The 12,494-nt window shown below is 66.0% G+C and overlaps 6 protein-coding genes and 1 non-coding gene across 7 annotated transcripts; 2 read left to right on the top strand and 5 right to left on the bottom strand.

The window, feature by feature from the left end:
* Nucleotides 1–312: 312 nt before the first annotated feature.
* Nucleotides 313–1,483, bottom strand: V1510DRAFT_119398 (uncharacterized protein). Its single transcript, XM_066930260.1, has one exon. It carries the CDS (start codon nucleotides 1,245–1,247, stop codon nucleotides 615–617), a length of 633 nt encoding a protein of 210 aa, XP_066789443.1. The 5' UTR covers nucleotides 1,248–1,483; the 3' UTR covers nucleotides 313–614.
* On the bottom strand, nucleotides 1,364–1,435 carry V1510DRAFT_t113. Its single transcript has one exon. It is a non-coding gene; the product is annotated as a tRNA-Asp (tRNA).
* A 313-nt stretch (nucleotides 1,484–1,796) lies between the features above and the next one.
* V1510DRAFT_416030 (uncharacterized protein) lies at nucleotides 1,797–2,832 on the top strand. Its single transcript, XM_066933691.1, has one exon. The coding sequence runs from the start codon at nucleotides 1,805–1,807 to the stop codon at nucleotides 2,771–2,773; it is 969 nt and encodes a 322-aa protein (XP_066789442.1). The 5' UTR covers nucleotides 1,797–1,804; the 3' UTR covers nucleotides 2,774–2,832.
* Nucleotides 2,798–4,056, bottom strand: V1510DRAFT_416029 (kinase-like domain-containing protein). Its single transcript, XM_066933690.1, has one exon. The coding sequence runs from the start codon at nucleotides 4,046–4,048 to the stop codon at nucleotides 2,843–2,845; it is 1,206 nt and encodes a 401-aa protein (XP_066789441.1). The 5' UTR covers nucleotides 4,049–4,056; the 3' UTR covers nucleotides 2,798–2,842.
* A 500-nt stretch (nucleotides 4,057–4,556) lies between these two features.
* On the top strand, nucleotides 4,557–6,623 carry V1510DRAFT_119358 (phosphatidylserine decarboxylase-domain-containing protein). The gene is made up of 3 exons (XM_066930258.1): nucleotides 4,557–4,745; nucleotides 4,862–6,556; nucleotides 6,580–6,623. Exon 2 carries the CDS (start codon nucleotides 4,862–4,864, stop codon nucleotides 6,464–6,466), a length of 1,605 nt encoding a protein of 534 aa, XP_066789440.1. The 5' UTR covers nucleotides 4,557–4,745; the 3' UTR covers nucleotides 6,467–6,556; nucleotides 6,580–6,623.
* Nucleotides 6,624–7,153: 530 nt separating this feature from the next.
* V1510DRAFT_119386 (uncharacterized protein) lies at nucleotides 7,154–10,357 on the bottom strand. The gene is made up of 2 exons (XM_066930259.1): nucleotides 10,050–10,357; nucleotides 7,154–9,992 (listed from the first exon to the last, which is right to left on the bottom strand). The coding sequence occupies exons 1-2, from the start codon at nucleotides 10,179–10,181 to the stop codon at nucleotides 7,392–7,394; spliced, it is 2,733 nt and encodes a 910-aa protein (XP_066789439.1). The 5' UTR covers nucleotides 10,182–10,357; the 3' UTR covers nucleotides 7,154–7,391.
* A 951-nt stretch (nucleotides 10,358–11,308) lies between these two features.
* Nucleotides 11,309–12,104, bottom strand: V1510DRAFT_119310 (acyl-CoA N-acyltransferase). The gene is made up of 3 exons (XM_066930257.1): nucleotides 11,918–12,104; nucleotides 11,559–11,870; nucleotides 11,309–11,526 (listed from the first exon to the last, which is right to left on the bottom strand). Exons 1-3 carry the CDS (start codon nucleotides 11,960–11,962, stop codon nucleotides 11,389–11,391), a joined length of 495 nt encoding a protein of 164 aa, XP_066789438.1. The 5' UTR covers nucleotides 11,963–12,104; the 3' UTR covers nucleotides 11,309–11,388.
* Nucleotides 12,105–12,494: the final 390 nt, after the last annotated feature.

The raw sequence follows: 12,494 nt of genomic DNA, 5'->3' as shown, positions 1-12,494 counted from the left end.
GGCCAAGCGTCCGTTGCCTGTGCCGCTGTCTTGCGCCGCGCAGCCTGCTTGGGCGGGCGGGCGGGGGATGCTTGGCCGAGACCGGCCGGCTGTCGCCCGACCAACCGCCGCACGTCGCGAGCGGGCTGCTCGCACGTTGCGGCCGGGCTGCTCGCACGGCTGCGTCCGCTGCGACAGGGATCGACCCCGCATCGCGCTCGCGAGTGCCGGGGGATAGCCCCTGCTAGCCGCCTCGCTCAGGCCACTTGCTGTTACGGGAAAACGCGGGAGCCGGAAAAATGTCGGGCCCGTTATTTAGCCAATATCGGCTGCGAACAGGCACGTCAAATGCGGGCAAGCCACCTACCCAACGAAGATCGCATCCTCATCGCCCGGCTCGGAGATCGACTGCGGCCTTTGTCCCGCTCCCCGGTGGCGGACTCTGCCGGCGATGCCTGATACGGCCGGGTCGCTAGCTCCGCGTGTGATGCAGAATGTGGTAGTGACGATCAGCTCTTCCCCAGATGGAATTGCTCACTGCTGCTAAGAGCCATGCACGAGTCGCGCGACGACTGTGGGACCCCGCGGTCGCTCCGAGGGGCTACGAGCGGGGAAGAGCAGCTGCGGTCTCGACGCTACCGACCTGACCGGACGAAGGGCTCAGGGGTTCCGACCCGGTCCGCTGTCAGGCCGGTGTTTGCAGAGTGGCTGACAGCTGGACGAACAGGCGGCTGGCAGTGTCGGGCCGACGCTGACAGATGCCGCTGGAGGCTGCGGCGTTGCGCGACGCTGCGACCGCGGTGCGTCCGACGCGATCGCTCGGGCGGCTGCCTAGCGTGGCGGGCCTGCGCTATCAGCCGCACGCCCCGCGGCGTCCCGCGGTGCCTGAGCGTGGCTGGTCGTGGCGCCGGGGCGCCGTGGCGCGGGCGGTGGCTGCGTGGCTGAGTGGCTCGTGGCTGGTCAGTGGCGCCAGACCGTGGCGCACCGGTGGCGGTGCTGTGTCTACGGGCAGCCCCCGGCGACCCCGTCAAAGGCTCTACAGGACGGCCGACCTGGGCTTGCGTGGCTCGTGAGCCTTGCGGCGGCACTGCCGACCTGAGCAAGTGAGCAAGCACACTGCCTCGTCGGAGCTCGCTACCTACCGGCCACACCCAGCCCGGCGACAACTCCGGCGTGGACCTGCTTGCAGTGGACCTTGCGGTCTCCTGTCGTTCCATCCTTCTGGCCTGGAACGCCGCCGCTCTGCTGCAGACTATCGAAAGAGCCATCAGCGGCGTCTGTGGCCACCGCCGCAGCCACCAGGAGGGCAACCCACAGCGCGGCAGCCTCCGGCAGCCTCCGGCAGCGCCGTCACCAGCCGTCTGCGGTTCGCGAAAAAATAAAACTCGGCAACGGGGAATTGAACCCCGGTCTCCCGCGCGACAAGCGAGAATTCTAGCCACTAAACTATTGCCGACTTCTTACGACTCGTTAGCCGCGCAACCCAATACACGGGACCGCCGGACTCACGTGACGCGAGTCATCTTATGTAATCTGGCCGAGCCGCTTACATACCTGTCAGATAACCGGCAACGGGACCGCCCCAGTATTCCCGCCGGTGGGCCCAGCGCTCCTCCAGCGATTGGCTAGCCCGCACCCCAGCCGCCTAGTAGCTCGCCCGGCCGCTGTTATCTCCACCCGGCTCGCGCCGCTAGGCTGCACCAGGCTCGCGGCCTATCGCGCACCTGGGCTATCGACGGCCGCCGGCCACCCCGGCGATAGCATGGATTGAGTCAACGTATATATTCGTTCCCAGCCCTCATCGGCCTGTAATCACCAGCCCACAATGCCTGAGACTTTCGACTACAAGCCCGGTCACTACGACTTCCCGCGCGAGTTCCGCGGCTACGGCGAGTTCCCGCCGAACCTCAACTGGCCGACGAACCCGAACATCGTCGTCAACTTCGTCGTCAACTACGAGGAGGGCGCCGAGAACTCGATCGTCAACGGCGACCCGCACTCGGAGCAGTACATCTGGGAGCTGCCGTACGTGCCGCACCACGGCAAGCGCTCGGTCGACTGCGAGTCGGACTTTGAGTACGGCTCGCGCGCGGGCGTCTGGCGTCTCCTGCGCCTGTTCCGCAAGTACAACTACAAGTTCACGACGTTCGCGGTCGGCAAGGCGTTCGAGCTGCTGCCGGACGTGCCCGCGGCCATCAAGCGCGACGGCCACGAGATCGCGTCGCACTGCTACAGATGGTGGGACTACTCCAAGCTCTCTCCCGAGGAGGAGAAGGCGGCCATCATCAAGCAGATGCACAGCCTGAAGGCCACGACCGGCTCGTACCCCAAGGGCTGGTACTACGCGCGCCTGTCGCAGCACTCGCGCCGGCTGGTCTACGACGTCCACCAGGAGCTGGGCGCCGAGCTGCTGTGGATGGGCGACGCCTACGCCGACGACCTGCCGTACTACATGCCGGTGCCCGGCACCAAGGACGCGCTGCTGATGGTCCCGTACTCGTACGACTGCAACGACGCGCGCTTCCACATGCCCACCGGCTGGAGCTCGACCGACGACTTCTACAGCCACCTGCAGTACGCCTTCGACACGCTCTACGAGGAGGGCCAGGAGGGCGTGCCCAAGATGATGACCGTGGCCCTGCACACGCGCGTCGTCGGCAAGCCCGGCCGCTTCCAGGCGCTGACCAAGTTCATGGAGTACATCAGCAAGAAGGAGGGCGTCTGGGTCGCGACCCGCGAGGAGATCGCCACCCACTTCAAGAAGGAGATGCCCTACGTCCCCAAGGACGAGTAGACGGCTGCGGCCGCGCCTGTACAGTTGATGAGTGAATGAGTAATGCATTGTGTATCGTACAGTGGGCTGCTAGAACTGCAGCTTGCGCGCGACGCTGTGGACGCCCTGGACGGTCGCGGCGTCGTTGACGCCGACGACGCGGATGCGCTTGATCTCGCCGGGCTTGGCGCGGCCGGCGTGGTTGACGGCCGTGAGGCTGTCGAGGGCCTGCGCGTGGATGCCGCGCTTGAGCTGCTTGGGCTGGCCGTGGCCGTCGGTGCCGTTGGCGGGCGCGTCGGCCTTGGTCTCGGAGAGCTTGGGCAGGAGCTCGGGCTTGGTCGGCCGCGGCAGCTCGGCAAAGTAGCCCGCGCGCAGCGCGCCGGCCGTGTCGACGCGCTTGGCCGGGTCCAGCACGATCATCTGGCACATCAGGTCGAGCGCGCCCTCGCTGGCGGCCGAGAACCGGCCGCGGAGCTCGTCCCGGGTCGGCGCCGGGTAGTGGTACGGCGACGGCTTCTGGCCGTTGCCGCCGGCGCCGGGGTCCTGCTTGCCCAGGAAGTAGTCCGGCAGCGACGTCACGCCCGGCCACGAGTCCTCCGTCGGCGTGCCCAGCGCCCGGAACGTCACGTCCAGCTGGTCCAGGTCCGACTGGCCCGGCAGGTACGGCGTCCGCAGCATCAGCTCCGCGAAGATGATCCCCACCGACCACACGTCGATCGCGGCCGTGTAGTGCCGCGCGCCCAGCAGCAGCTCCGGCGCCCGGTACCAGCGCGTCACGACCGTCGGCGTCATCGGATCGTACGGCCCCGGGATCTGGCGGGCCAGGCCGAAATCGGCCAGCTTCAGGTGGCCGGACGGCGACAGCAGCAAGTTGTTGGGCTTCAGATCGCGATGCAGAATCGAGTGCCGGTGGCAGTGGTGCAGCCCGCGCAGCGTCATGAGCAGCCACGACTTGACGTCGGACGACGAGAAGATCAGCGACCGGTCGCGGATGATCATCTCCAGGTCGGCCGACAGGTACTCGAGCACGAGGTTCAGGTTCGTTTTGGACGAGAACACGTCCACGAGTTCGATCACGTTGTCGTGCTTCATCTCCTGCAGGAACTTGACCTCGCGGATCGCGGACATGTCGAGGCCGTCCTTGAACTGGCCGACCTTGATCTTCTTGATGGCGATCTGGCGGCCGGTGGTGACCTGGCGGCCGACGTAGACGACGGCGAAGGTACCCTCGCCGACCTTGCGCTCCTTGGTGTACTTGCTCCTGGTCGCATTGTTCTGCGCGGCGGCCTCGTCCATGGCGTCTGCGGGCGAGGAGGGCGGCGGCGGGCGAAGAGGGCCGGTAACGTTACCCTGTTACCGGGTAACGGGTAACGCCTGCGGCTATTCGCAGCGGGTCACAGTCACATAACCCGCCACGCGTGGTCACGTGCATTACTGTCACATGTCACCCCGTCACGCCTAGCCTATCGCAGCCCCGCTGCCAGAGCGCCTAGCCGGCCTTGTGCGACGCCGCAGCCGGCGCCCGACCGCGTACGCGCTCGGCGTGTGTTGTCGTGTGCCGGCGTAGCCTTTCTCGTCCTCCGTGCTGGCAGGTACCCTGCGGTCCCTAATTAGACGCGGTATCTGTGCCGCCAGGGCTCACCACCCAAATTTCGGCCCACCGAAAATTTGGAGATGACTCGTGTCTTGTAGCCCACGCTCGCACCTTTTGCCCCCCCAGACCCGCGCATCCAGCTGAGCCGTCCGCAAGACGCCCTGCAGAATCGCCAGAGCCCGCGCCCAGTTTGAGAGAGCCCACCGACGGGACCAGACATTGCGCCGCGCCGACGCACCTATCTGCAGCCTCGCCCGTGCAAATTTTCGCCCGCGGCCGCCAGAAAACGAGCCCGCCCCCGCCGACGCGCGCCGATACCGAGTCGCGCGCGAGCCCTGTGACTGAGCGCTCTCAGCAGCACCGAACGAGCCCGCCCACGAAGCAAGAGACCGAGAAACGGTGAGTACACGGCCGCCGGCCTGCCGGTCGCACGACCGCCGCCGGCCGCCGGCGACGGCCGCGCTGGCCGCCGCCGCCGCCTGCGCGCGCCCCCCGGGCCGCTGCTGACCCGCCAGATGCCTCCGCCGCCCTACGTGCAGCCCGCGGCGTCGCCCATCCGGTACATCCGGAACCGCCGCCGGCCCAACTTCCACAAGTCGTACCTGTCGACGCTCGGCAAGCCCGCCGGGTTCCTGCGCGCGCCGATGCGGTACCGCCGGCCGACGGCCACGTTCCTGTCGGGCAAGTACCAGAAAATCGGCGGGATTTTCCACAACCGCGGCTACAGCGCCAACCCGCCGCAGCAGCAGCAGAAGAAGCAGAACGCGGACGAAAAGTCCTCGCTCAGGTGGTGGCACATCCCGCTCACCGGCGGCATCGTCTGGGCCGCGTTCTACAAGTACCAGGAGCGCAGCGGGTTCCATCGCATCGGCGAGACCGACGAGAAGGACGAAGACGGCGAGCCGAAGCGGTTCATCAAGCCTGTCGGCCCTTGGCAGCTGTTTATCTACGGCACGCTGCCGCTCAAGGGCATGTCGCGCCTCTGGGGTGCGTTCAACGACATCCAGCTGCCCGTGTGGCTGCGTGTGCCCGGCTTCAAGCTCTACTCGTACGTTTTTGGCGTCAACCTCGAGGAGGTCGGCGAGGAGGACCTGCGCACGTACCGCAACCTCGGCGAGTTCTTCTACCGCGAGCTCAAGCCCGGCGCCCGGCCGATCGACGACGCGCTCATGGTCTCACCCGCGGACGGCAAGGTGCTCCACCTCGGCGTGATCTACGGCCGGCAGGTCGAGCAGGTCAAGGGCATGACGTACTCGCTGGACGCGCTGCTCGGCCCGCACAACGGCTCGTCCGAGTCGTCGTACACGGTCGACTTCGACGCCGAGCACGACCCGAGCCTGCGGCTCGAGCGCGACAAGGAGTTTGCCGTGCTCAATGGCATCCAGTACGGCCTCGACGACTTCATCGGCAGCTCGGCCGCGCCCAGCGACGACGTCAGCACCATCAACGCCGGCGACGCTACCTCGCGCTCGTTCGAGTCGGACAACACCAAGGAGGAGCACGCGCGCAACATCCGCAAGGAGATTGCCAAGGCCACGCTGCCCGACCACGAGATGTTCTTCTGCGTCATCTACCTCGCTCCCGGCGACTACCACCGCTTCCACTCGCCCACCAACTGGGTTGTCGAGACCCGCCGCCACTTCACGGGCGAGCTCTTCTCGGTCGCGCCGTACTTCCAGCACCGCCTCTCGGGCCTGTTCACGCTCAACGAGCGCGTCGCGCTGCTCGGCCGCTGGCGCCACGGCTTCTACTCCATGACTCCCGTCGGCGCCACCAACGTCGGCTCCATCAAGATCCACTTTGACAAGTTCCTCAAGACCAACACGTCGCTCCCGCCGCCGTTCCCGTCCTACCCCTCGTCCACGTCCCTGCCCGACGAGGCCAAGGAGCAGGAGCGCGCCGGCAAGCGCAAGGACAAGTCCCTGTGCTACGAGGCCACGTACGCCAACGCCAGCAAGCTCCTCGGTGGCTACCCGCTCGAGAAGGGCCAGCAGATGGGCGGCTTCAACCTGGGCTCGACCGTCGTCCTTGTCTTCGAGGCCCCCAAGAAGTTCTCCTTCGATGTCAAGCCTGGCCAGACCGTCAAGGTCGGCGAGAAGCTCGGCAACATCAAGGAATGAGCCCATAGACGAACGGAAAGAGGACCACGAATCGAGGCATGCCTGCTCTAAAGACATTACATTGACTCGTCGCGGCTGCAGCGGCTGCAGGTCCCTGCGCAGGTTCTGCGCAGGTCTCTGCAGCCGCCTGCGTCCGTGTCTCAGGAGTTGTTCAAAAAGGGTCTTCCATTGTTCAGCCATGGAAGGCCAAGACCGCCGGGACTCTCCATCGGCACCAAAAAGTTCCTCATTTCAGCACATGGCTTACACCATTTAGCCTCGGTTCAATAGTGAATGTTTTAGACGAATGAATTAGATTAGGCGATAGAATATAGACTGCTGTCGCTGTGGGGGTGGCGGTGCGAGTCCAGAGGCTGAGCTCGGGGCTTGCCCGCGGCGGCTGGTGATGCGGCGCTTGCTGCGGCTGGTGCTGTCGCTGCTGGTACCACCGGGCGCCCGCTCAGGACCGCTTCGACCCGAGGCCCGCCCATACCCGCGCTTGCCCGTGCCCTCTCTGGGTCGTACCTTTCCTAAGCTTCTACAATGCATGTGCCAGACTATAATTACAGGTACTCCATCGTAAAGTACTCGTACTCAAAAATCTGTGTCGTTCTAGCCCTATATGCGCTTGCGCGCACATCCAGCTCAAAGCCGAGTCATAATCAACAAGGCTGAGCGAGGCAAAAGGCACCAGTCCACATCGTGGACGGTTAGATCAAAATATAGATTACATAAAATACAGACCCCATATCCCATGATGTCGAAACCCTGTGTAAATCATACAAAACACCCGTGCCAATAAATAAAACAAAAAGTAAATGAGCAGAAACAAAGATGTCTAACCTGGCCGAATCCGCGAATCGTGAGACATGTGTATGATCGTGAGTATTTGTACAATGTGCTGGGTGGCTTCGTTTCGACGTGCGTGCGTACATGTGCGCCCGGGCTAGTTGGACTCGACGTTGCGGAGAAAGCCGGCGACGCGGGCGATGTCGACCTCGGCCGGGTCGCTCTGGACGGCCTGCACGAGGCCCTCCAGGAGCGAGTCGATCCGGTTCTCGTGGACGCCGGTGCAGAGCGCGACGACTTTGCGGAACTTCTCCTCGAGGTCGGAGCTGCGCCCGCGGAGGCCCTGGGCAAACCCGTTGAGCCGCGTGTTGTTGATTTTGTAGGCCGCGATGCGCGCCTTGAGCACCGGGATGTCGGGGGCCGGCCCCTTGACCGAGTACTTCTTGATGGGGATGGGTGTGGGCGACTTGGGCGGCGCCGCGTCGATGTCCATGGCGTCGCCGTTGAGGCCGTTGGACTCGGCCGGTGTGCCGGGTGCGTGTGCGGGCTTGTTTTCGGCGGGTTTGTCCGCAGCGGACGTGGCCTCGGTCTTGATAGCGTCCGCAGCGACGGAGTCGACCTTGGGTGCCTCGTCCGCCTTGGGCGCATCGTCAGGCTGTGGGACATCCGCCTTGGGAGCCTCTGCGGCAGCCTCCGCGGGAGCCTCTGCAGTAGTCTCCGGCTGAGACGCCGGCTTGGGCTCGTCTGCCTTCGCCACGCTGTTCGCCGGGCTTGGCTCCTTCGGCTTCTCCTCAACCGGCTTCGGTTCAGCCTCAGCCGGCGCGGACTCTTTCTTGGCCTCCGGCGCCGGCGCGATCTCCTCGACCACAAGCTCGACCCGGAACGGCCGGTCCGCGTCCGGGTCGGCCTCAGCCTCGATCGTCGTGTCCGCGTCCGCCATCGGGGTATCCTCTGAGTCCGCCGGAGCGGGCTCCGACTCGCGGAATTCAGCCGACTTGAACCAATTCTCCTCCTCAGCAATGGCCTGCTCCAAATTGCGGCTGCGCTGCTGGATCTCGTTGATGCGGTTCGTCTGCTCGCGAAGCGTGTCGGCGCGGCGCCGATATTCGGACAGCTTGACCGTGGCCTCACGTAAATCTGTGTGTAGCGTGTCGATCGTCCGTTGCTTGTTCTGGAGCTCCTCATGGAAGTCCTTGTCAAGCGCGGCCAGCATGGTGCCCATCGACGACAGGATGTCCTTGCTCTTCTGCACGACGGCTTCGGGTACGAGCGGCCCGGGCGGGTGCCGGAACACTGGCGTCGCCGTGAGGTTGCCGACGCCAAAGTCGACCGGCCGCAGGCCGGCGCGGTTGGCAATGTTCGGGTCCGCCCCGACCTCAATCAGCTGCTGAACGATGCTCTTGTTGCCGATCCGCGCGGCGATGTTCAGCGACGTGTCCCCGTTCTTGTCCTGCGCGTTGACGACCTCGCTCATGAACCGGCCAAGACCGATCGACTTGTGCGTGCTCGCGCCCCGGCGGACGATCCACTCCAGCAGACATTCGAGATAGTACCGCGAGGCCGCGCTGCGCCCGCGGATGCCCGCAGTCAGTGCAATGTGGTGCAGCACGGTGCGGTTGGCGCGGTCTGTCAGCGTGATAGCAGGGTACAGAATATCTAGCAGTTGCGGAAACGAGCCCTGCTCGAGACTGTTGGTAACCTGCACGGCACGTACCAGCGCTGTCTCGCCGCCGTAATTGCCCCGGCGCGGCTCAGCTCCGCGGGCGACCAGGCCCTGCACGAGCTGGACGCGCGCCAGAGCGGCGGCCCAGTGCAGCGCCGAGTGGCCGGCGTCGTCGATCGAGACATCGATCTCGAGACCCTGGATGGCGTCCAGATCCGACAGCTGGGCAACGCCGCTCACTTCGTTCGACAGAAAGATCTGGGTCAAGATCTCGCGCGACTGCTCAAACGTAGCCGTGTTGGACTCGTCCAGCGGCGGCAGAGTGCTCTCCTTGTGCTTGTCGCCGTCGCGAGTGTCCCCGTCGTAGGTGATCTGGTCGAGTCGCGACCGCTTGGGGTCGGCCTCATCAGCCTCGGTCAGATCGCCAGTCATGTCCGTGCCCTGGGTCTGCGTACGGCCGGCGACGGCCGGGCCCATGTCGGGCGCCTCGACGACGTACGACGGCCGCGCAAGCGGACGCGTGTGGAACATGAGCGGGCCCTGGCCAGGCTGCATCAGGTGCTGCGACGACATGGACGACGTCGAGCCCGCCGACGACGGCGGCACCGGCAGGTGATGGTGCGCCTGAGACGGCATCGAGTGCGCGTGGTGCGCCTGGACTGCGTCAAACGAGCCCGAGGGCGTGGCCATCATCGATCCCGGCAGTGACGGCGGCATTCCGAGCGAGCCGGCTGCGTAGAGCTGCTTGCGGCGGGCGGCCATGGCCTGCTCCTTGGTCGGCGTCTGGTCCGCGTTGGCCGTGCGCACGTCAAAGTCCAGCAACGGCTGCAGCAGGTCCTCGACCGAGTACTGCCGACAGAACTCGCGGCCGCGCTCGTACGGGATCCACGTGCCCTGGTACTTGCCGTAGCCGCCCTGGACTTTCTCGTTCTCGCCGATGAGGATCTCCTTCTCGAGGATCTTGGTGCGCCGACCCTTGTCGATGCCTGCGACTTTCAGGATCTGCGTCGCGTTCAGGTACGAGTCTGCGCGCCGGCGCATGACGGCCACACCATTGACCATCATCTCAAAGACAGCGATGCCCGAGTAGACCGCCTGTGTGTCAGCCCCGGTCGATCGCGCCGCGCGCTCCCCGCGCCCGCGCCCACTTACCGTGTAAATGTTGGACACGCTGGGCATGCCTATCCGCTGCGGCGGCGGAGGTGTCTCCCGCGGCGTCGAATTACGCGACGAGGCGCTGAGAAACGACTGGCCCAGGTGCTCTGCGCCCGGATAGCCCGACATGGTGGATGCTGCAGCGCGCGCCGTCGGAAACACACGATCGCCCTCGTGTCACGCGGAACGAGGATGGATGAGGATGGGGTGGATGCCCGATTGCGAAGGCGCCTCAGCTCTGGCGGCGGACAAGGAAAATTCTTGCGAACGAGCCTTGAGAGGACGTGAACTCGCCAAATAATGCGGGTGGACGTGTTTCGCCAGTCACAACTAGCCCGGACGCGCTGGTCACGTGATTCTCTCTACATTCCGCAGCCGCAGCCGCGCACTGGGCCAACTGGGCTAGGCGCACGCACAGATCTTCGGTTCAGGTCCGTTTCGAGGCGGTTGGCGGGCGCGCGGGCGCGCGCGGCGCGGTCGACCGCCGGTCGGTACCGATCCGGACGGACGAGAACAACGAGCGGCCGCGGCGACGCCGCGTGGCGGCAACGTGACCTGTCGCCGCCGCCTGCGGCTGTGCGGCGCGTGGCTGGCGCGCTACTTGTTCGCGTGTAGAACGCGCCGCAGCAGGTGCGGCGGTCGGTGGCGTATGCAGCCTGCGGACGCTGCTCCGGCGGGGCCGCGGCGCGCGCCCCGGTGCCTGCGCCGTGCTGCGGCCCGCTGCACGTCCGCACGCAATTCGCCCGCTCGCCCGCCGCGGTCGACTGCCGCCGACGCTGCTGGCTGCTGATGGCCGCCGTCCAGTTGGGGCTATCAAACACTGCGTGTTGAGAGCCCTGCTGATTGGCCAGGTGCGGTGGCGGTTGTTTGATAGACCTGTGACTCGATCACAGACGTTCGAACGCTCGGATAGCTGTGTCGGATGCGTGTGTGGCGCAGTAACGCTCGAGCGCGGCGAGCCGCAGAAGGCGTAGTGGCGGGTAGGCAGTCCGTGGTCCGCACGCCGGACGGCCGTCTGACCCGGTGAAGCTGGGGGCGTTTACGTCGTGGCGGTGTCGAGTGTGGCTCGTGCGGTCGCAAACGCGCGTCGCTAAATGTCGTAAATAAGCCCACACCAGGTCGGCCGACTGCCAAGCATGCCGGCCAACCGGGCGGTCTACAGGCCGCCCGGCACATCGCCCGGCTAGGCTCTGGCGGCTACAATCGACGGCGGTACTGGCTCCCAGTGAGGCACACCCCAGCCGGCTATTGGAGTAGTTTTGGCGACAATACCGTCGTGCATTGGTGTCTAATCGACCGCGGCCGGCCGCAGCACGCCGCTTCTGTCCCCAGTCCTCTACTCGCGCACTCCGGGCGACCGCTTGGCCAGCTCGACCAGGCTGTCGCCATCCACACGCATGATATCCCACTCGACCATGGCGCGCGCGCCCAGCGACTCGTAGAACTTGATCGACGGCGTGTTCCACTTGAGCACCTGACGTCAGCTCGTCCCCGCCAGGTACTTACCGACCACTCGAGACGGCCGCCGTCAATGGCAATCAGCTCCTCGGCCAAGGCGGCAATCAGGGCGCCGCCGAGGCCGCGACCGCGGTACTCGGGCTTCACAAAGAGGTCCTCCAGGTAAATACCCGGCTTGCCCTTCCACGTAGAGTAGTTGTAAAAGTACAGGGCCATACCAGCCGGCACACCATCGTCCGTCTCAGCAATGTAGACGCGGGCGTATTGGACGTCGCCGAAGAGTGTCTTGGTCAATGACTCCTCGGTAGCCAGGACCGCATCGGGCTCCTTCTCGTACAGCGCAAGGGCCTTGACGAGTTCCTGCGGTCAGCGCCACTACGGCAGGCACTCACGAGAATCACGGGTACGTCGGCAACCGTGCCGCGGCGGATGTTGCTCTTTGCTGCGGTCATGATGGTATGGAGCCGTCTACGTCGGCGGCGGCAACCTTAATTAGCGACAGCCGTAGCGGACTTGCCCGACCGCGGGGCGACTGCGGCCGCCAGGGCCAGACGCCGCGTACCTGCGGCGACCGGCAGCGGGCAGTGGCGGACCGATTTGCGGGCCGTGAGGAGCGGCGGCCGCATTGGCGACCCCGCGCAGGCTACGTCGGCCGAGTCCGACGCTGCGGCCCCACGCCATCGTGCAGATCGACGCGTGGCCCAGCCGGCACTGCGGCCGGCTTGTGCCGGCCGCCGTCACCAGGGCGTACGGCTCGCCGGCCCGGCAGCCGCTGGCCTCCGTCTGCGTGCAGCCAGGCGAACACGGCCATGGCCGGACTTGAAAGGGTTAGGGCCGGACCCAGTCGGGCTCGGCTGGCCCCGCGCACGCGGCGGCCCACTGGTCCGGCGGGCGCCCAAGGACCCGGCACAAAGAACCTCGCCTCTGCGCGCGCGGGCGGTCCGCGCGAGAGCGGCGCCGGTTTGCAAAGCCTGTGGCGGCTTA

Source organism: Dipodascopsis tothii (assembly GCF_038497935.1).
Source record: "Dipodascopsis tothii strain CBS 759.85 unplaced genomic scaffold V1510scaffold_12, whole genome shotgun sequence".
Taxonomy (NCBI): domain Eukaryota; kingdom Fungi; phylum Ascomycota; class Lipomycetes; order Lipomycetales; family Lipomycetaceae; genus Neoaidaea; species Neoaidaea tothii.
The sequence above is the reverse complement of the archived record's forward strand: the minus strand, read 5'-3'. Positions and strand labels throughout refer to the sequence as shown.